General features: G+C 37.2%; 1 protein-coding gene across 1 annotated transcript; it reads right to left on the bottom strand.

The window, feature by feature from the left end:
* Positions 1 to 3,899: 3,899 nt before the first annotated feature.
* Positions 3,900 to 22,231, bottom strand: LOC139129863 (limbic system-associated membrane protein-like). The gene is made up of 7 exons (XM_070695545.1): positions 21,548 to 22,231; positions 11,316 to 11,645; positions 10,468 to 10,731; positions 9,365 to 9,497; positions 8,979 to 9,127; positions 7,754 to 7,786; positions 3,900 to 6,742 (listed from the first exon to the last, which is right to left on the bottom strand). Exons 1-7 carry the CDS (start codon positions 21,591 to 21,593, stop codon positions 6,666 to 6,668), a joined length of 1,032 nt encoding a protein of 343 aa, XP_070551646.1. The 5' UTR covers positions 21,594 to 22,231; the 3' UTR covers positions 3,900 to 6,665.
* Positions 22,232 to 22,574: the final 343 nt, after the last annotated feature.

Genomic DNA, 22,574 nt, shown 5'->3' with positions numbered 1-22,574 from the left:
GAAAAATCCCCAACATTGTAAAGCAAATCGCTAACAATGGACCATATTTTTTGAATATAAATAAGTTGATGTTTTCAACTTGGGCGGCACAAAGTATCCAAGTTGTACAAGTGAAGAGAATGAGGTCTGGAAAGCCAGACTGGAGCCTAGAGGCAGCATAGCTCAGGGACAACAGCAAGGGTTATAATATAATCATGACACACCTCATATGCAGTCTGTGTTCTAATTCGTCAAGTGGTAGTCAGATGCGGTACGTTCGTTTTTTGCCGATCCTCGTAAACGACATCATCAAGCATCATTTGTCGGAACTCTTTCCTGCCAGGCACCTGTGTGCCCTAGACTGTAAGGCACAGTCGCGTGCGGGAACTCCTTACCTCCACTTTCGGGGACGGAGGTAAGCCTTACAGAGCGCCCGCACACGATTGTACTTTACAGTCTACTGTTTGGCTCGTCCCCGCGCGCACCTCAGGGTCCGTCGATAATAAAAGCTGACGCACAAGAAACGTAATTCCTTCGTTTTACTTGAAACTCCCTCCCTCCCCCTCAAAACGAAAGTTCTTATACGAAATCAATTTCGTATTATGATGCCGTTTCTGACAAACCCACACGCACTTCTCCGATCCGCACGCCCATGAAAAATACCAGAAGGGCACAGTAATTAATAAGTCTCCACTTTACGCGTTTCACTTTTTAAGACAAAATATTAATGTATTTCGCACGTAGGGAAATGTTTCACATACATGTTTTCAAGTTGAAAAGCATATAGTTTTTATTTCACATTCATGTCTTTTCGCTGTCTTTTCTGTCTCCGTATTTGTGGTCATTCTGTTCTCGATGAACGCGAAGGCAGTTTTGCGTTGTAGCTGCAAAGTTGCACTTAGAAAACAATAGGAAATCCTTATGCGATTTTGACGCATACAAAACGAAATGATCTTTTACCCCCCCCCCCCCCCCCAACGAAAGAATTACGTTTGTCGTGCGTCAGCTTTTATTATCGACGGTCCCTAAGTGAAGCACAAAAAGGTATACGTGCTGCTTGTCTGGTCTCGTGAGAGACGCGGTGATTAGCGAAAATCGTACTGTGTGCCAGCGATAAGGCCAAAGTAATTAAATTCTTTGTTTTGCGTTCCTACCCCTTAGGTATTTAAGGTTTTCATGGAAAACACACACAGTTTATTTGAATGGGAAATTTTAGGACGTAACTGCTTAGCTTTTCTGAACTAAAAATTTTGTTACAATTTATTTACTGTAATCAAATTACATTGTGTTAATTTTCTTGTGTGAGTTTTTCAGCCGCTGAATCGCGTACCTTTTTCCATTTTGAGTGGACGCATGACAAAGAATTCAATTGCTTTGGCCTAATACGAACAATGACGTAGTCTGGTTCCCTGCCCCCTTTCTACCGCTGGCTGCGCTACACTCACGAAAAGGTCAGGTATGCGGCTACCAGTTTGCCCAGATTTTGGGCAAATGCGTGGAGCGTGATGTCAGGCTGGAATGTTCGAAATGACTGCGCCCTTTACAGTAACTCAGCAACAAAGTAGGAGGGGCAGTTACATGAACATTACACAAGTCTTCAAAAATCAATCTGTTTCATTATGCAAAACGTCGTACGAGCTGATATATTTGTGAAAGAACGTACTTCATCCGAATGACAGAATCGAGTTAGTTTTTTGTTTGTTTTTGAAATTTGAAACAACATATAACACTGCAGCGGACGCAGCAGACGCAGGTGCTCCCCTTAGCCAATCGACATGTTCCATAGTGTCGTCCAATCATTGCCGTGAATAGAATGGCGCATACCTGACCCTTCTCGTAGAAAGGGGGAGGGAACCAGACTAACAATGACACAGTAAGTGAGGTTCCAACAATTCTCCATGATCTGTACACACGGAGATCACCAACTGAACTCAGGCAAATTTCTTCTGTACACAGAACAACTCTGACCATATTTCAAAATTCTGGCAACATAGTTCTGATAATCATAATTTTCTGATTTCTCACTGTGAATAATGAGAAGATCAACCCTTTTCCGCGGAGGATCATAGCAATTTTGTAATTTTGTAGACATAAATTTTTGACAGCCATACACAATATTTTCAAGGAAACTAAGGGAATAAGTTGCATCTGTGTTGGCAAAAGAAAGGGTATTGATTTTCTTTAATGTTCGTAACAAAGGAAATTTGCATGTCTGACAGGTGGTATGATGAGACCATCTTAGTTGCTGATAACTTTATCTTGACAAGTGTGCAATTTTTAGCACCTCCAAACATCGACTTCTCATTCAATTTACTCTTGAATTTTAAACATAATCAATAATTTTGGAACATAGTTTTAACAAATAATCCTGAACTTAAATTGTATGTTAAAAATTGTAAAGAAACTTATAAAATTGAAGAAGCTTTAGCAAAAAATGTCGAGTGAACAAATCAAGGGGAATTGTGGGTAGCCTCACTTACTGTGAATGCATACGACGCCCACTGACAAAACCAACATTTGCGCATGCGCGCACCGGAATGAAACAAAGTTGTCGTCTGCGACCGAGCGAAACTAACAGTCGATAAATCTCGGTTTATCCTATTTTCTGAAGAAGAACTGAATGCTCTGGTTTCAAACAAGGACTCGAAACGGACAAAAACGATTATCAAAGGTAGGTGCACTGAACGTTTTGCAGAAGTATTGCGACTTTGTCGGGAAATAGTTTTTGCTTGACGCTTACCGAACGACTCGAATTTTACGACAAGTTTTGTGTAGGCCTACACGTACGACTGGTGCCATGGTGCTGCTGCCTAAGTGTGTTATGAAACACATATTGACTGGCCATGAAGGAAACAGCGTACGCCTTCGGCCTCGGAAAACAGTCCGTTTTTGGGGTGACTCCATAATTCTTGGGGGGGTACAGACGTATGCTGTTGTCCTCATGGCCAATCAGTTTGTTTATATACTGTTGACAGTATTATCGTCGTCACGGTCAATAGCTCAGAGAGTATAACTGTGACTGTTTCAGTGCTAGGGACAACAGTTGTGATTGTTGACGCTATTCTCGTCAATTACTCTGAGAGTATAACGGATAGCTGTGACTGTTTCAGTGCTAGGGACAACAGTTGTGACGCTATTTTCGTCAATTGCTCTGAGAGTATAACGGATAGCCGTGACTGTGTCAGTGCTGGGGACATTAGTTGTGATTGTTGACGGTATAAGCGACGAATGCTGTGACTGTTGACAGTTTGAGCGAAAATAGCTCTGACAGTATAAGGGATAGCTGTTACTGTTGTCATCAGTCCTAGGGACAATAGCTGTGACTGTTGACGGTAATATAGCAACAACTGACAGCTGATGGTAATAGCAACAATAGCTAGCTGTGACTGTTGACGGTACTACTACTAGGGACAGTCGCTATGACAGCTCAGGATATAGGGTCATAGATGTGACAGTATTTTCCTTCATTAATTTTACTTTTGAAAATGATTTGGCTTAATATATACCAAGACAGAGCATGGCGTTCATTAATACAGCTGTCCTGGACATTACAATCATTTAAGCTTTGTCGACAAGCTATATACATGAGGCAGTTTGACGTTTTAGGTAGGAAATGTATTGTGAAATAGGCATCAAAAGTTGTTGTTAAAAGGCTCATTCTACAATCATCCTGGTGCTGATGGAGAAACCTGGTCTGAAGATTGAATGTTTTATCATAACCTCAGAGGCGCTGTTGTCAAAACTCAGCTTTAACGTTCTGCGCTTCTGTAAATTTGGATTCACAGTGTTTCTCTATAGTCTCGTCTCTGTGTACATGTTTGAACTCAGCAGCAAGGTAAAGATCTAACAGGTACTGAAGCAATGGAAATGGTAGCATATTAAAAGGATCTCAAATTCCCTGTAAGAATCACTACAAAACATTTACAGAGATAAATACTGGTATTTTAATAGGTATATTATTTCTGTTAGCAAAATATACTACAAAGACCACTGAGTAAAAAAAAAAATTAAATTTTCATGACAATATGAGCAACGACATCCCATCATTAAGGAAAACTGACTTCATCTGCAAAACTGAAAGATTGACAAGTATATCATCGAACTAGTTCCAATCAATCTCGCAAATTCAGAAATCAGCTTTTAAGAAAAATCTACTTTCGAAAGTTTTGAATTTTTCAGAATTGCATTCTGGTGAATATTTTTAAGCTAACAGATACTCTAAAGAGATTCTAAACATCTAAGATGCTGAAAGAAAATTAATAAATGATGGGCCTTGATGATTGTTTGCCAAAAATATCTCCTTGATTGCTACAAATACTGACACCACTGCAGAACTTGTGTTGTCCTAAAACATGCACAATTACTCTTCATAAACCATAAACACCAAAAATCTCTAAAATATGACTCAGAAATGAAAAACATTAAAAAACCAAACGATATTTTTTGATAACACGATGTAGGTGGGGTCATTTGTCTACAAAATTCATAACACAATATATTCTCGCAGTAAAAATGGTCAAAGCCAATCAGTGAAATAAAATTACATCTGACCAAACCACTGTCATAAAGATAGGGGGGTAGAAATGGCTGGACACAAGCCAGTTATGCTGCTATGCCTCCTGGTATATGCAACATGAACGAATTCAATCGATTACAGTAATTTTGCATTTCAAAAGACCCTCAACACGGACTGACATTAGTATACAGAACAATGAAGAGCTGCATTTAACTACACATATGAAAACTTCTTTCACTTGTTATGACTGAAAATGATTTCTTAGGTATAAAAACAGCAGACATTTTGTTTGATAGTAGTGGGTGGGGCTATATCTAGCTTATTGCAATATTCTCCCATACACAAGAATTTTTATGTACAGTTATACAATTACAAACTATGGAAAGACAAGATGTACATGCCTGTTCAAAACATTAAAAATTGTTGGTTCCTACAAAAAATATGCAGTATGAATGAGCAACAAAACTGTATGATAAGTGAATTATCATTTTAGACATACAGGGCGCTGATTCATCAAAGATTTAAAACAAGTGAATTATCCTTGTGGACATAGAGGGCGCTGCAACACCCTGTGCCACTCCTGCTGCTTCATTTTCAAAAAGCGTCAGACATATTTGTTGGCCACATGTACACATATTTGTGGAGGGACCTTGATGTGACCTATCTTTGGTGAAAGGGGACAACCAATACTTTTGCTTGACAAAGTAATTTTTTTAATGTCAGAAAAGCTAACATGGCATAACATGATCATTCTAGAACTGATAATTTGCATACCACGGTTACATCATGTTGTTAAATAGGTATCTTCATATATCTCATCTTTACAATTGTCATGGTACACTACTACCTGAAAGATTAAAAATCCATGATGGCTGATATATCAACATGCTACTTTTACTTATGCAGGACAAAATTGTTAATGAAAAAAAAACCAGATTATAGATTTTTGTTGACAACATGACTGGAACGAAACCCTATACTCAACTTACTACAGTTCATTTCATACAGAAAAAAATACTGATTGTATTATGCTTATGTTATGATTGTTGATAACTTTAAAATCATTTGCAGCTAACATTTCAAAGTTGCAGTCAATTGTGAATGGTTACTTTTTAAAATATATACATTTTATATATATTTTGACTATTAGTCCTAATTTACTGACATTTTCACCTACATCCCGATATAAAACCTGAATAAATACTTGCTCTAAAAAATACACAGTGCTATTTAAACGTAATGAGATTGGACCATAGAAAGTTAGCTGCAAAGTAAAAACTCATACAGCCTGGTGTAGAAATACTGACATTTGATTGTAATGCATGGCAAGTTACATAGTTCACAATCGATCTTCAATTCACAATTAATCTTTAATTACTGATTCTTAGGAATTAAAAAAACGCCTTTTTGCAGGAAAAAACCCTTGATGAATATTGTTTCTATAGTGTGTTTCAAAGCCAACTGCATTGATGCAATCGACTTTTGTATTATGATGTCGACAGTACAACTACAATATGTTATTTAAACGAAAATGCGGCACATTATACGAGTATTTTGTAACCTTATTTGAAAATTAGACAGTTCTAATACAAGATGTGCACATCTAAAATATACATTCTGTTGTAACACTAGTAACAATGAAACCAATATGTGGTCAAAAGCTGATAAAAGAAAGTATAACAAGTAACTACATTCTTATATCTGATAACACTTGATACAATTTAAGAGTTGTTTCCAGGAACGCATCTCATGGAGTAATGTTTCATTTATTGAATTTTGAAAATCAGAGAGAGTCATTTTATAATTTTATTTGTCCCCAAAGTTGGGTAATAGTAACTTGTGACCACTAAATACATACCAGAATTTTCAATTCTAACTTAGAACAACTCATTTCCTTAAACCACAAAAATGACAACACTCTCATTTCAACTATGACCGGTCCGACATCACTGTACAATAAACATGTAACACACTCATAGAGATTTCTGAGAAATTCACACTCATATTTCAAAATACTGGTATGTCTCAGTAGCATTTGATTGGGTAGGATGGGTTGGGGGAAAGTCAGTTCAATAACTTGCCATGCAACACAACTTCACAATAAACACATGAAAAGAAACACTGAACAGACATTTTGGTTGAGTTTCTCGCTGTTCTGAGCTATGGCAAATTAGAGCCTCAGGGCGGCAACCAGAGACAGCAGCATGATAAACAGTGAAGCTGTGAGGGCAGCTGCTCCTGAAACTCCTGAAATAAACAAAAAGAAACAAAAAACATGAGTGTACGTACAGATAACCACTGTTTTGCCATGGCTTAAATTTCTAACAATAATTACTTCCAATGCACCATAAGTGCTGTAGGTCTCATTTTTAGGTATCTCAGGAACAGCAACTCCAACTCTCAAACATTTTCAATAATTTGCTGGTATATATGCTACTAACCTTGACTCATTTTAGTGTTTGAGTATCGGTAAGTGTAGTCTTCCCGATCTGGTTTTTGTGAAAATAAGAAGGGTAATTTTTTTTTTCTCTCTAGAGTTACCGATAGGACAAAGGCGATTTTCAATTTCAAATATCAGTTAATTCTGGAAATTTGTTTCTCCTGTACCAAAATGTGTCCCTGATTTTATTCTTGATTTTCAAAGTGAATGATTTTAGTTTTTTTTCTAAGGAAACAGTTTGAGCAAAAGATTTATGTTTGTTCAGTGTTTGTCAGAAATGAACATCCTTGTTAAGTGAACTCTGGAGTACTGTGATGGCAGCTCTATATCTGTTCATCACAATATTACAGTATCTATGTTCCTGATCTTTTTCTTTTTTCAAGAGCATCATCTTTTCAATATCAAAGCCTTACTATTCTAACCATTTAAAAAGATCTATCAACTCTGTTCTAAGTGCTGTGCTCAGTTGCTATGAAAGAATACGCAGTATTAAACCAATGAAATGCATTGTGTTTGACCTTACAGTAACCCCCCTCCTTAGAAATGGTTTCAAAATATATGAAAATCTTATGATGATATTGCAATTTCTACGGTCTTAATACATGATAAATTACAGAAATCTATGTATTGACCTGACAGAATGTGTAATGATTATGAGCATTAAAAGATAAAATCTGATCAGCTACTGAATATCAGGCTTTTATACTCTAATATGCATGTTTTAATCATCTATGGCTCCTGAAAATGAAATGAAATCAAACAGTTCTGACCAAAGAATCTGTGTAGCTAAAGCGCCCTCTCGTGGCAAGTATACTTACTTCCAGTTGATGGTGTGGCCTCAGGTTGTCCCTCTGAAAAAAACAATCATAAAATTGATTGGTATTTTTCAAGAAATACCAACTCTCAATGCATTGCTTTGAGAGTACCTAGTCTATTAGTACCAGGTCTACCTATACCTATGTATGCATGATGGTGAAGCTTCAAATTATTATTTTTATCAAGAACAGGATATTCTTAAATGCAAACAAACCTGTTTTATTGAAAAGTTGTGTTACACATACCAATGCACATGTAACATCAAAAACTGGATTTCCGTAAAAACAGCAAAAAAAGAAATTGACAAAATTTGAGCAATCATATTTGCATATTTAAGAAAGACTGATTCTGGGATAAATTTTTAATGAGGTGATGAGTGGCACAATATTATGTTTGCTCTCAGATCAGTAACAGGAACACCTGAAGACCTTTTAATCTGACTCCACCCACACAGTTAAACTAGGCATTGTGACAGAACACCAAGTTCTACAATATCTATTTTCTTGAAATTCATGGTGAAAGTAGTTCAGCTACAGGAATTCAAAAATGAATAATTTGGAAGCAATGTCATGAAATGGAAAAATGCTGACTAAGCATTATTTTCATTCATTTGCTCAATTTGCAGCTGTGTTACACAGGGGTACTTAGCATGGTACCTGCCTCATTTTGATATATGGATTTGATTAACCTTACACAAAGGATATCAAACCAAGTATCATGGTACCCACTACATTTGATATGCACTTTATCAACTGTCAGGAAAAGATAATAAAAAATCAAAAGTTCAATGACATAACTTTGGTTTCAACTTTACTCATCATGTTGGTACATATATACATCCTCGATGACAAATGGAAGATCCGTGAAAAAGACAAACGGAAGATCTGTGAAAAAGTGGCTTTCCTTGCTTAATATTTTGCCCATTCAAAGGCATCTATTGTGACCTTCTCACCACCATGGTTTAATTATCTAAGAGCAAACTCATCGTTATCAATGCCAGCATCTCAGAAGCTGTTATCCAATTGGTTAGCTGAATCTCACCTTTAGCACTGAATTATATGCAATAGACTCGTTAAGTTGCTGTGAGTAGTGGTGATCGACCAATCAGACATTACCTTCCGAGCCAGCTGCACATCAGCAGGAAATGCACAATAATTAGGGGCTTGTTTTGCAGGAAATGGGTTGAACAGGTTAACAACTTTCAATTCTCTTTGAGAAATAACTTACCCATGAATTGAAGTGTCTTTGTGGAGATACCCTCTAAGTTGCGAACTTTGCACTCGTATTGTCCGTACTGGTCTGACCTCACTCTGCCGAACGCCAGGGTGGATATTTTGGTGTTGGTATTGATATCCACCTGCAACTTTCTGTCTTCACTAGAAAAGCAAAATGGCATATATCAATTTGTATCGTTAACTTTATACACACACACACACACACACACACACACACACACACACACACACACACACACACACATATATATATATATATATATATATATATATATATATATATATATATATTAAAAATAAAAATATATAAAAATATATAATCTGAAGTTTATACTTCAGACATCTGATCAAAAAATGAGTGTACTTGAGAGTACTTACTAGACAACACGTCCTGCACGTAACCATGTGACCTCACTGACGTCTGGGTATGCTTCATACTCACAGACTAAGGTAGCTCTGCCATTGATGCGTGTTCTTACTTCAGGTTTCAATACGATGATGTTGGGTTTGTCTGTCAGGAAACAAAGAATAAAAATACCCTTATGCAAAAGTTGACCTTGTAATCTCACTATTAGTTATAAAAAAAGTTACTCTTTTAATTTCGCAATCAAATTAATCTTTTCACAGTGTTGGCATACTCCAAATATCCATGCAGGGGCTATGTCACCAAATTCCATTTCAAATATCTACCCAGTGCAAACTCAAAATTGACCTATTGTTAACAAATTTTCTTTTGAACTTTTTGGAAACATATTGAGGTCATTTACTATTATTCTGTACTATATGAAATTTTTTTCCAAAGCAGTCTGATTTTTTTTATGTCATGGACCCATGTTTAGAGTTTTTGGATGAAAATTTAACCCTTTTGTAGAATTTTCTGGCCAAAAAGTGACCAATTCAGGGGCACATACACACAACTTAGCAGTGTTTTCCACAGCTTGGAAAAACCAAAGGGTGGCCAATATACATAACAGTATAATTTGCACATTCTAATGCTGTGAAAGTATATTTTTGTAAATTCATTTACATACCAAGAGTAAAATGCTCCAAAAACAGAGGTGGCCAGTCCCATAATATTAAACACTTAAATAATTGTTTAATAATCCCTGGTAAAAACATATCAGAAATTTCATTGAAAACTTCAATATGATCATTAAATAACCATAATAGTCACATTTTGCAGGTGTGCAACTAGTCTCCCTACTTTTCATCACAATATTCTCTATGGCAGCCAGATATTGAGGAACCAATTAGTTGAAAATTTTATCTCCTCTCTAAATCAATAATTTTCAAATAAATTTCAAAAAAGGAACTTGAGAAAAATGATGTTGTTAAAAATACGTTTTCAGAATTTTTAAAAATAGTCTGTGAATTTGCCTACACATGGGAGACATGATAGACTTCCTTGAGGAATCTCCAATGGTACAAACCCAGTGAATTGTGGGATATCTCCAGTACTGTGCACGATTTTGCAAACTTACAATTCATAGTGACTTTCACAGTATCACTGGCTGTTCCAACCACGTTGCTGGCAACACACTGGTAGGTCCCCCTGTCAGTGCTTGTCATATTGATCAGTTCCAGTTCTTCCCCGTGGAACAGAATATCTCCGTTCGGAAGGGAGTTTTTGTACCTGGTCCAGGTGATGACAGGTACAGGACTTCCAGTTGCGGCACACCTCAGTCTTTTGGTGATGTTTTTCTCGGCAAAGAAGTTGTCAGTGATGTAGGTGATTTCAGGTGGCACTGAAATGAAAAAAAAGTGCATACATGTCATAATCAACCCATTCATAGAATAACCTGGCAGCTACTTACTTACAATATTAGTTAACCAATAAGAAATCAGAAATGATGTTAGTCATTTGCATAGGACATGCCCTCAGCTCTCATATTGGAAGGAGCTAAGCTTTGACATTGAATGGAACTGATTTCAATACAAGAATGCAAGAACACATGTTAACATGTTATCTACGGTAACATAGTACTCAGAGTTGAGAAGTAACCTATTTTTATTGAGAAGAACTTAATTAGTAAGCGATACATTGGTGTAAGGTTGTCTTAAGTGGAATTTGATCAAGTAAATGGCCAGTCAGAAGGATTTATAGATGCCTGGGATTACATATCGGATTTTGAATTATCAATAAAAAGATTTATTAATCTAATGAGATCAAAACTATTCCCAAAAAAATTTAGAAAAGAAGAAATCTATGGTTGCATGATTTTGCCCACATCATTACAATATAAAACACTCGGTTTCAGTCTGTCATGGCTGGTAATCAAATCAGGTCCCGAGAACTGAGGCAGTGCAGTCAAAATAACAATTAACTCACCTCTCACTGTCAACCAAACCGGTTCTGAGTTTCCACTGGTGCAGACCCATTTGCCAGAATCCATGTACTTGGCATCTGTAATTTTGATGGCGTACTCATTGGGCGTGTTAATGTCCAATGAATATCTTGGAATTTCTCCCGGTTCTTCGGGGTCATCGCCATTCTCAGACAGCTCGTTCTTGTAGGTGATGGTCTTGGAGTCTGAGGATCTGACCCAGTAGATTACGGAAGATGAGAAGTCCGGGATTCCTGTCGTCTTGCACACAAGCTCTGTGTTTTTGCCAGCTTGCACAGTTACATTTGTTGCAAATTTCAGGACTTCTCCATGAACTTTACAAAAATAAAAAAGAAAGTCTAAGTTCAATACTTGCACCATGTAATATAGTTATAATTACCTTGATTAACAGATGTCCTAAAAGACATTGTTTTTATAAATCAAAAATGCATGTATGCAACTGAAGCTTGAAGAATAGATACTAGATAGGTTATATTTCCATGAACCAACTCTAACATTACAGGGGAGATATGTACCGTATTTATCATCTATCAGTTGGACATCTCTGAAATATTTAGATTTCTGAAAGAAAGTACTGTACTGCACTTTACCTGACTTTCTGAGAGAACAATTCCTTATCTAGTTTTGCTGATTTGATTTTGATAAATGCATGTTTACTGTGACGGATACACTAGTTTTGCTGATTTGATTTTGATTTGCATGTTTACTGTGACGGATACACTACCTCTAGTGAAATATTGATTTCTATATATTATTCTACGCCTTTCCAGATCTGCACAGCTACCTGTATGGAAATTCAGTTTTCCCAGGAGCAAATAAAGCACAGTGGCCACTGCTCTGTAATTTTGCTAAAACAATAGCTCATTTACATAACAGTTCATTACATCATTATGTAAATAAGCCACTGTGCTATCAGAAATTCCAGGAAAGAACACTGCACAACTTTGAGCCTAGCAACTTTTGCCCCACCACTCCCTATTTGGATGTGATTTTGAGCAATAAAGTGATTTATAAATTTTATGTACATGTGTTTGTTGTCTTTATGTACATGTACTAGGCTGTTGGACTCATATTGAAGGGGAAATGAATGGTGCATGCACATTTAAATCAATAAAATAATCCATAGTGTCTGCACACAGGGATATACCGGTAAATAAATATTGCTTTCTGCTTCTCTGTACCATCAGTACTGTAAAATATACAGCAGTCATGATCTTTACAGCTTTTGTCTTAACAGTGGTTTTAAATGGTGATTCTACATCAGACACCAAAACCACATTTTGGCAGACAGACTGCTTCACAGACGAGGAAATTACTGTGATAATTTCATTGAATAATTTGTGTTCTATTTTACAATTTCATTTTATTTGTTTGACATGAATTTGCAAGAAAATGCTGGAGAAAATCACTAGAAGATAAACTGATTCAATAAAAAGGGGCTATTCTGGCCATTTGCAAACAATACATGTAATATTCACTACCTTGTGAACTCAACATCAACAGGTACATTGAATACACTGTACATTTCCATCTGATGAATCAACAGGTGGTCAATAAGCAAATTTCTCTAGTTTCAAGATTTCTTCAAATCTTCTGTCAGACTTGATATTCAAGATATGATTATTATCAGAGCCACATATTTATCAAGATTTTAATAATTAACCATGATAACTATAGTTCATTTGCATAATAGAAAGAAAACATTTCTGAACTGGATTCATTTTTTAACTTTGCTAATGGTGTGTACGATACAAATATAAGGGCATCAGACAGTAATGTATTTGTATAATATGATGAAGGTACCATCACAGTAACCATACAATTTATGGCCTGATTGATCCTTTAAAAGACTAGCCAACCTCCACCGGTGTCCTCTCTCTGAACCTAATCCATAAGGCTGAACAAAGAGACACAAACAAAGTACTTCATTGGCGAGGTTAACACTGTGAACAGCAAGGCAAAATGTTCTGAGAGACAGCCTGTTTTATTGGGCACCTCACATGTATATTGGAGGGTAAATGAACGGAAAATCAGTGCAATTTACTTATAATGACTTGCACCAAAGGGGCCCATTAACTGCTATTAACAGTTGATTTTCTGTACAGGACACTCTTCACAGTAGCTCAACATTGAACACGGATATTACGATATATCAAACTGTGGTACAACGAGTTAATAAATGTTTATATTCTTCAACAGTATGACATCTAAATGAATCATCCATACGCTCATTTGCATAGACAATACAAGTACACATATCCATCTATGTATGTAAGGCAGCCATTTTGGAAACGTTATGGATAGGGATGCATATTGAGGTAGGAGATTTAAAATATTGAACAAATGTAAAATTAACGTCTTTAATCTTCTAGATCACTCTAACTTACAGTTCAAAAGTTAATACTCAAAAATCTATAGGTGGATATATGTATATGATAGTGGTGTAAATTTTTCCAACTGTGGGCTAAACATCAGTGTTGTAGCTGTACTGTATGGTGAAGCTATTCCATCATTTGCTGCCCTGAGCAGTTCATCAGGAAACAATGTTAAATGTTGTTTATCAGGAATTCAGAGAAGTTTTAACTCAATTTTGTGCCAAAAAATAAACACACAGACAAACAAAATAATTTGCTATTACTGGATGTGCAGTACAATGTTTGTTGACAAGAATTTCTCCTTTGTCTAAACTATCTTTGATTGTCCGTCAGTCATTGCCCGGAGATAATTTTGATCACTTATCCGTATACAGTAACAGGCTTCAGTACACTGATTTTGTAGAAAACAACCTAATTTATCACAAATCCATTGTTCCATGTGTCAGATTCTAAAATACTGCGCCATGCTCTTACACTGTCTTAATACCTTGTGGTACAGAGACTCAGAGTGTAGTCATACTGCTAATCCCTTCTCCTTACCAAAATTATCTGTTATTAGAAGATTGTGGAACCCTGTGAATCACACTGCATAGATATAACATAGCATCAATTTACTAAGTGTTTCTTATCTTGGGGAAAAGTCTTACATTGCCACTTTGTAGACTGCCACCACATGGGTATAAGTAAGTAATAATTAGTTTGATGACTCTAAACGGTCCCAAAAAGTCACTTATATTTAAGGACTTTTCAGCATTTTCAAGGACTTTCACATATTTTTGGTCCCAATATTATTTTCCAGATATCATTTGTACAACATATCATGTCTATGCATCAAAGTTCAATGGTAACATGACTGATCATCCTGTTATTTTTGAAAATTGTGGTTGGATTATCAATTCCAAACACTTTCGAGGACTAAATTTAATGTTCATGAACTGATTCCGGACTATGGAGAAGTCTTTAAAATTCAAGTACTTTCCAGGGGCCTACAGACCCCATTGAAAATCAAACGTCACAGCCAATTTTTTTCAGCAATAAAATGATGAAGGTATCCCTTTTAATGCTGAAAAAAATTCAGGACAAATACAAACAATATCTCTAGGTACATGTACGTGTACTGTACTAATAACTTTCTTGAAATTACAGATTTATGTTTGCTACTTATTTTTAAATGCCACTTTTGTAGATATTTATAACGAGAACAGATTAAATGAGGTTCCACGGTGACAAATATATCGTCATCTATTGCCCTGTGTCTTTCATAGCAACCAGATATTCTCCTTGACCTGACCGAGGTCACTGTCAGATTGTACATGTATGTGCAGGCCTTGTCAAATTGATGGATTACTACACAACAAGAGAGACCTTCAACTGGGTACCAGCAGTAGTTATTGTTTGTCATAGCAAAGCCTAATGTATGTAGATTTAGCACTAAAAATATATGAATGTTTTCTTTCAGTTTTAGCTATTTATTTTCATTTGTTTTTACTTGATAATACTTAATAGCAGAAAGTGTATAATTTTCAGCATTGAACAAAATTTCAGAATTGAAATTTTAAATACCTGTGATTTAAAGTTCCCGGTTGCATGTATTTGTTGATATACATGTATAATTAAAAGTTTACATTATGTAACAGTCACTACTTTACAATTGGAACAAACTGGCATCCATTTGAGATATCAAGTTAGTTCAATTACTTTTACTGATGATAACTTTTAAACAGTGCATCAAAACGAGAAAATCCCAATATGAGTTAAAATTCACAGTTCCATCTGCATTCTGCCAACAAAAGTCAAATAAACTACCTATTGAAATCTGATTCACTGTCTAGTTACAAAAACTGGAAAGTTTGTTTTACACACTTTATAGTACTCCATGAAATTTCATTTCATATTTGCAAATTTGACATATAACCTAATTATGGAGCTACCAAAGCTCCATGACCTAATGAACACAACTTGGAAGTAGTACATTTTGATATTCAAATGTATTAATGTGTTACTTATAATTTAATAAATCAGAGATGAAAATCTCTGAAATACACGGTGTCCTGTCAGCTGCTATAAGAACTCTGCCAATGGGAAATTGTCTGTTTCTATAGTTGGCTCAAAGTTTTCCATTCTCCGTGATGTTGGACAACGCCTACAGTACCAGTACACACCAGCACTTTTGGCTTCAACAAGTGTTATTAGTAATTCACACTACACAAGCACAATGAAATTTAATCCGGCTCTTTAAATTGCTGGAATTTCAATGAACCCACACCAAGGCTACTCTTGTAAATACACATTGTACCAGGCTAATAATCATCTCCAATGTGATGGCAATCACACTCAACAACGTACTTCTAATGGTATTACCCATGATGACTAAGTATTATAGAAAGGTTGGCAGCTAGTGCTGATACAAAGAAAGGACAGTATAGAAAGTAGTTGTCCCTTGGAAATTATTTCATTGCTTTAGCTATAGCCACACATCAAAAACTTTCTGAAGTAGAATGTTGTGAATTTCTATAGTCGAATGACAGTAACATGAAATCAAAATTGTCAGTTAGTGGTCAGTCTACGACTTGCAACTAAACACAGTCCCTCCTCGTGGAGGAACCGTGAACTAAATTATTTAGTTCACGGGGGTTTATCATTTGAAAAAGTATCCAATTGGATTGAAGTCATTAAAAGAATTAATGCTAGCAATCTAGTGTTTAACACCTTACATTTTTCTGTTCTTTTTTTCATATAAAAAGGGCAGATCGTCCATGTAGCCGACACGAACACGAAGTGTCTGTTACCGGCTACCAAAAACTATGAAAAATAGTAGAGAATGAGCTACAAAATCACTATCAGTTTTAAGTTGCAGGTAGAATAAGTCTGTGCCTTTGTATAAAATACTATAAAAATAGTAGAAAGTGAGCAACCAGCTGAAAGTTAGTCGAGGAGACCTCAACCGCATATCATTTGCATCTCATTGTCGGCTACATGGACTGTGTGCCTAAAAAAGTCATAAAAAAAAAACAACAGAAAGTTTACTTTCCTGAAGCACAAACAAGTATGGCATTTTCAGTGAAGCAGATCCACAGCAAAGCTTTTATTCATTCGGCTACACTTCAGTGCTTTTGCAGCCCACATTGAAATGAGGCTGAAATTTCTGACCTCTGCATATACCCATTGTATGCACACAATGCATTTGCATATATGCAAAACACCTAGCCTCTGCATTGCCTTCTCCAGACAACTCACTCACAATGCAGATTCTTTCCTTTAAAACAGCACTGACCTATAATTCACTCAACCATGGAGGTAGTAGAGACTCAACCTAGCATATAATTGCAATGTTTACCCGCTAAAGAAGAAACAAAGTCAGATAGTTTCACCAATAAAGAAGACACCTGTGGAATATGCATAGGTTTATTTCTAAACAGAAATATATAAAGCCCCTACCCCCCTAAAAATAGTAAGTAGGCAGTTCACACTGACTATTCCACAATATATATTTTCAGGTTGGATAAACATGTTTGTAAAGGGGAACACTTTGGAAATGATTTTATCTCATGAATATGTTTAAGATAGAACACACCTCAGGGACAGACATAAGGACTCAAATTTTTACAATTCTTTTCTGCCGGATCTACCACTTGTGGGGCTAATTTTGAAGCTCTTGAGAAAGAAAATCTTTCACCGTCTTAGTCTTTTGAAAATCGAACATCTTATTTTTCTCCGTAGAGTTAACACAGGGATGGTGGCCATTTTGAATTTAAAATATCACAAAATGTAGAGAAATTTGTTTAGCTAGTTCCAAACTTTGCATGGTGACCCCTGATTTTCATTGTTTAAGTCTTTCACCACCATGGTTTGTCCCAAATCCATTGTTTTCTATGGTAAAGTTGGACCTGTATACAGGGAACTGGGGTGAATTGCTTAAGTCTTTCACTTTCAAGGTGCACACTACCTTGCAGGTCAGATTTTTCACCTATCTTTTTGTTTGATTTAATCTTGCATGAACTTGTAGAAATTGTGTGATAATTCAAACTTTCATGATAATTCAATATTGTGTTTGCTTGCCATGTTTGTATTATCAAATAAAATCCACATTGCGGTGTAGTGAAGTGCGGTGTAGTGAAGTGAACCTCTGACAGTTTTTATTATCCAAGCATTTTAGTGCAGCTTGTTGTCCTGTGTGGCAATATAATAGGAATGCCTACACAATTCACAATTGCCGCAGGGCTGCAACTTTTACGATGATGTTTTCATCATGAACATTCCAGTTGTTCAAAAGTTGGTTTCCTCAAACACAAGGCTTGAAGAGTACAAAGATTATGGGGCACACATACGTGATGAGCTCCAAGTGAACGAAAAATTAGAACCATGGTAAGTTACACTTCATCTGCCGTTAAAATTTGCTGGAACATTTATGTTTCATTTGAGTTCAGCCTAAAACAAGACATACATTATGAACAGGTAAGGTAAGGTCATTTGCCAACAGGAACTGAAGTCTCCATTTCCTTCCAATTAATAAAATAATTTGATAGACTACAGTGTCCTCTTTTAGGGTAGTACCATGTATGTGCCTCCAAAATACAAGACTTAAATTCACACTAAAACTTTCCTTATTTCAGCTTTAAACAGTTTTTTACTAAATCATGAATAAAAATCAGGCGTAACAATATTTGAAATTCAAAATGGCCTCCATCCCTTCATAAACTCTATGGGGAATTACAAACTTTCCAAATTTTCTTTTTCAAAGAGCTAAAAGAGCTTTAAAAATGAAACCTACAATTGGTAAACGAGAAAAGTATTTTGAAACTTTTAGAGTCCAAATATCTGTCCCTGAGGCGCATTCTACCTTTACAGTGTAATTGTTTTAAGCTCTATAAAACAAGGACACTTTCTTTGCCCCTCTGGAATTATTCCCCTCATGTATTTGACATGCAAAGTATCAGCCTGATAGATACAATGCACTGTGGACAATATGAAATGTTTGCATTCACAAATGAATTCAAGTCTGGATTAAACTTCAGTTGTCAGTTATGACATCACTGGCACAGAACAATTGAAAGGAAATTTAGGGACAGTTACACGACTTCACTTAAAGAAACCTGTAAGACCAGAATTCCACGTAGATAGGGGCAATTTCTGAAAGAGTGTATAGCCTAGTTCCCTAGGAGTAACTTCTAACAGTTGTCAAAAGAGGTTTATTAATAAACTTTCAACTCTTGTCAAAATGGGTTTATTAGGCCAAGAAAAATAAAAAGTTTGTTTCTCATCCCAGACATAATTCAAAAGGGTTGCGGTGACACAGGTTTTTTACTCTCAATTTTTTTTAATTCTTCAATCAACAAGAAGTGCAAAAAATCATCAAAACAACATAGGAATACAAGCAGAGATAAATGCACAGCAATGTTGCTTTATTATTTTTGTATAGCAACAGTTGTGCGGTTTGACTTTTAGTGCAGCAACGAACAGTTTTGACAGCATAATATAACAGTGCCATATGTGTACTGTTCTGAATGGAATGTTAGTGTCAATTATTTTGTTTACGGTTCTGTTTTATACAGCAGTGCACTGTGTTATGCACTATCATCACATATTTTTGCATTTATTTTTTTTATTGTATTTCTTCATGAGCAGAAAAAAGGTTGACGCAGTGGTCCTGAATTGATGCGCGCGAGGATGAGAAACAAACTTTCTATTTTTCTTGGCCTTCTGATTAAACTATTTGTAGGCCTATTCACCATGCTCCCATCTCTACTCTGAGTAGCAGTTATTTCTAACCATCAACAATGCATGCACTATTGTTAGTTATTCTGTTGCAATTTAAAATTGTCAAATTTTTAAAAAAATTATGAACACAGAACAAACACATAAAATTGAGGTAATTGCCTCTGGTAAATGAGTTCAATTTGTGCATGGGTAGGTACCTCATACGTTCTCTGCATAGGCAATCTTCTCGGTAGGAGATAAAGTGACTGCCTGTGAGAAAACACCAACTGACTCCAGTATTCAGTTTGTAACCGAGCCAAGCCTATTACCGTATGTTAGCTTAATTGACCGTTTACCGGTAAATTAATTCGTGAAGTTCAAATCCTATGGCGGTACAAATACTAATCACGGTGGCCCTGTACTAATGGAGCGTAGTGCCGCATGCCAAGAGAGCTCTCGAAACCTGTTGAACTTTGGACTTCCGAGAGTGCATCCACACTGATGCTGCATCTGCAAAGACAAGAGTTTGCCGACTGTGGTGAAAAGAAAACTGTTCTTCCCAAAGACACCGCCTCCAGACTTAGGCAAATTCTGGAATAAACCGCGAAAAAAAAATGAACCTATACCAGCTGGTCAGTTTTTCGCCGATAAGTTTGGTGTTTGACGTGCCTGGCGCCACAAATGCCTGTTGAATCACCGGGCCGGGCATTGTGTTCGAATCGCACCACACTCTTCGTCTGTCTTTGTTGGTGATGATTGTTCGCCGCTGTGTTGCTATTTCAGAAACATCCAAGCCTGGTCAGGGACAAATATTTAATTGGAATGCAGGTATGTGGGCGATACTATAGCCTGGGCTGCCAACAACACAAACGCAGCATGCATTACGAGTAAACAAGTCATGTACTGGCGGAACAATAGGTGCCCAGCGCAGGCCTTTGTTGTCGACGATACAACGTAACCCCGTCTGAGTACAGAGGGGTGGCCGCTTTCGTTGGTTCTGGAAAGGGGGAAGTTGTATCCAGAAAGATGTGATTAAAGTCGTATTAAAGAGCCGTGTGTTGAAAAAAATGCGCGTGCATGCCAAAGAAGCGTTGCTGCTTCAATGATATTCAATAAAAATTTATGGAGGTGAGGTGAACGCGGCCTCCTTTCATCGCCGTGATCGTTTAACCCGAAAGGTGCACGGTTCAAAAGAAGTGAAGTTAATGCATTATTCATGCACTTTAGACAAACAGCTCCCCTACCCTATGCAAATTCCATGAATCAGCTGCCCTTTTTAATGAATCTGACGCACTGCTGAAGAAAAAAAATTGTTGGTCACTTTTTAAGGGGAAAAAACCCAGTCTTTTGAGGTCACGAGAGCCTGGCTCTCTGTGTTTAGATTGTTACGGGGCCTACTCTCCTTGTTGCAATAATCATTCTCCGCATTTAGACTGCTTCCAAAATGAACCCATGTGTAAATTTTACACGCCCATGGCGATGTATTACGTGACCCCTCTCTCCATTTCTCAAATAAACTGCTCTCTACTTCCGACGAAACTCTTCGAAATGTCGCCGTGAAGAAACTTTTAAGCGACAGACAGATAGTTCTACTGTTCTATGACTCTTCCGAACCGTCGACGGCCACACGGTCGTGTTTACAACTGATCGGAAAATGGGATATTAATAACCGATCATGGAGGTTATGATAAACAACTCTGCCACAACGCAATTAGATGTAGCGTTTTTTGTGACCATACACTAACATTTTACGGTAACTATCGGATAATTTAACGATTCACAGCATTCAAATAGCAACAAGCAGCATCTGCGTGTAATGTTTGTACATTGGGACATTTATTTGGGGCAGTTGAATACGTAAATACCATCCATTGTTATAACGCTGACGGTTAGTCTGAAAACAGCTGACCGATATCGCTACTTTCAGTAATTATTAGAAACGCAATGCCGCAGTCAGTAGGCGATATACGCGACTTGCGTGTGGTAGGCCCGAAAGGTGTTAATTTAGCGACAGACGGCTTGCATAGGACAGTTATCAAAGCTGGCAGATAAACAGACCCTGTGTAAACTGTCCGATGCTGAGAGCGAACGTCCATTTTAAATACTTTCGTTGAATTAAAAATAGACCGCACAGAGGCGCTTACCTGAGACACATAGTACGGCCAAAAGGACGAACACTAGTTTTTCCATCGCTGAAAACTACCTGTCCCGGTTTACTTAGTATTGTCTCTCACTTGTGGTCGTCTGGCTTGTATTTCTCCGGGGTTAAGACGTAGGTGTCCGGGGCTGGTTGACGATTCACTCAGAAAAATTGCGCCATTCACCGTGCGACGGATTTCAAAAGGTACCAATGTTGTCACGTGATTCAAGGGAGCATCGCGTCCCCGCGTTGCATCATGGGATGTACACACGCCCTGTTGTACCATTAGGCAGTAGGGTACCATGAATAATGGTCATACCGTTTGCCGAGTTGAGCGGAATCGGGTTTTTATTTTTCAAAAACAAGCAAAGAAGTAGAATATTTTCATTTGGTAAAGTACACGGTTACTGTTGTATGAAGTGGCGTGAAGACAAATAGCTTCATCCGTTTTTCCGTCGCCATGATTACTCGGTGTGGCAACGCACGTATCAAACACATTTCTTTTCAGTATAAAAAATAATTTAACGATGTTGCCACCGCGGTGTATTCTTGACACATTGTACAGCAGGTGAGGTTCACTTTTGGGAATGGTTCCACCTTCTTGCCACGCTTTAGAAATCAAATCGTCTGTGTGTGGATTGCGTAACACCAGTAGCAGGATTGTGTTCCAGAACAGTTAACCTAGTTTAAGTGGCCCCATAAATTAGCATACATTATAGTCAGGGTCAAACGCAGTGCTGGCAACGTGCCGCGCTGTGCGCTGCATCTTGCGCCAACAACTACCGTGGCCGAAAACGACACAGACCTCTTCAGTTTGTAATTGCGTCGTTCTGTTAGAGCTGCATCGTTCTGTTTCGACCTGCGCGCTTCAGTTTGTAATTGCGTCGTTCTGTTTGACCTGCGTCGTTCTGTTTTGACCTGCGCTCTTCAGTTTGTAATTGCGTCGTTCTGTTTGAGCTGCGTCGTTCTGTTTCGACCTGCGCGCTTCAGTTTGTAATTGCGTCGTTCTGTTTGACCTGCGTCGTTCTGTT

The sequence above is a fragment of the Ptychodera flava genome, chromosome 3, assembly GCF_041260155.1.
Source record: "Ptychodera flava strain L36383 chromosome 3, AS_Pfla_20210202, whole genome shotgun sequence".
In the NCBI taxonomy this organism is placed as follows: domain Eukaryota; kingdom Metazoa; phylum Hemichordata; class Enteropneusta; family Ptychoderidae; genus Ptychodera; species Ptychodera flava.
Note: the sequence above shows the minus strand (reverse complement) of the source record. Positions and strands in the feature narration are given on the sequence as shown.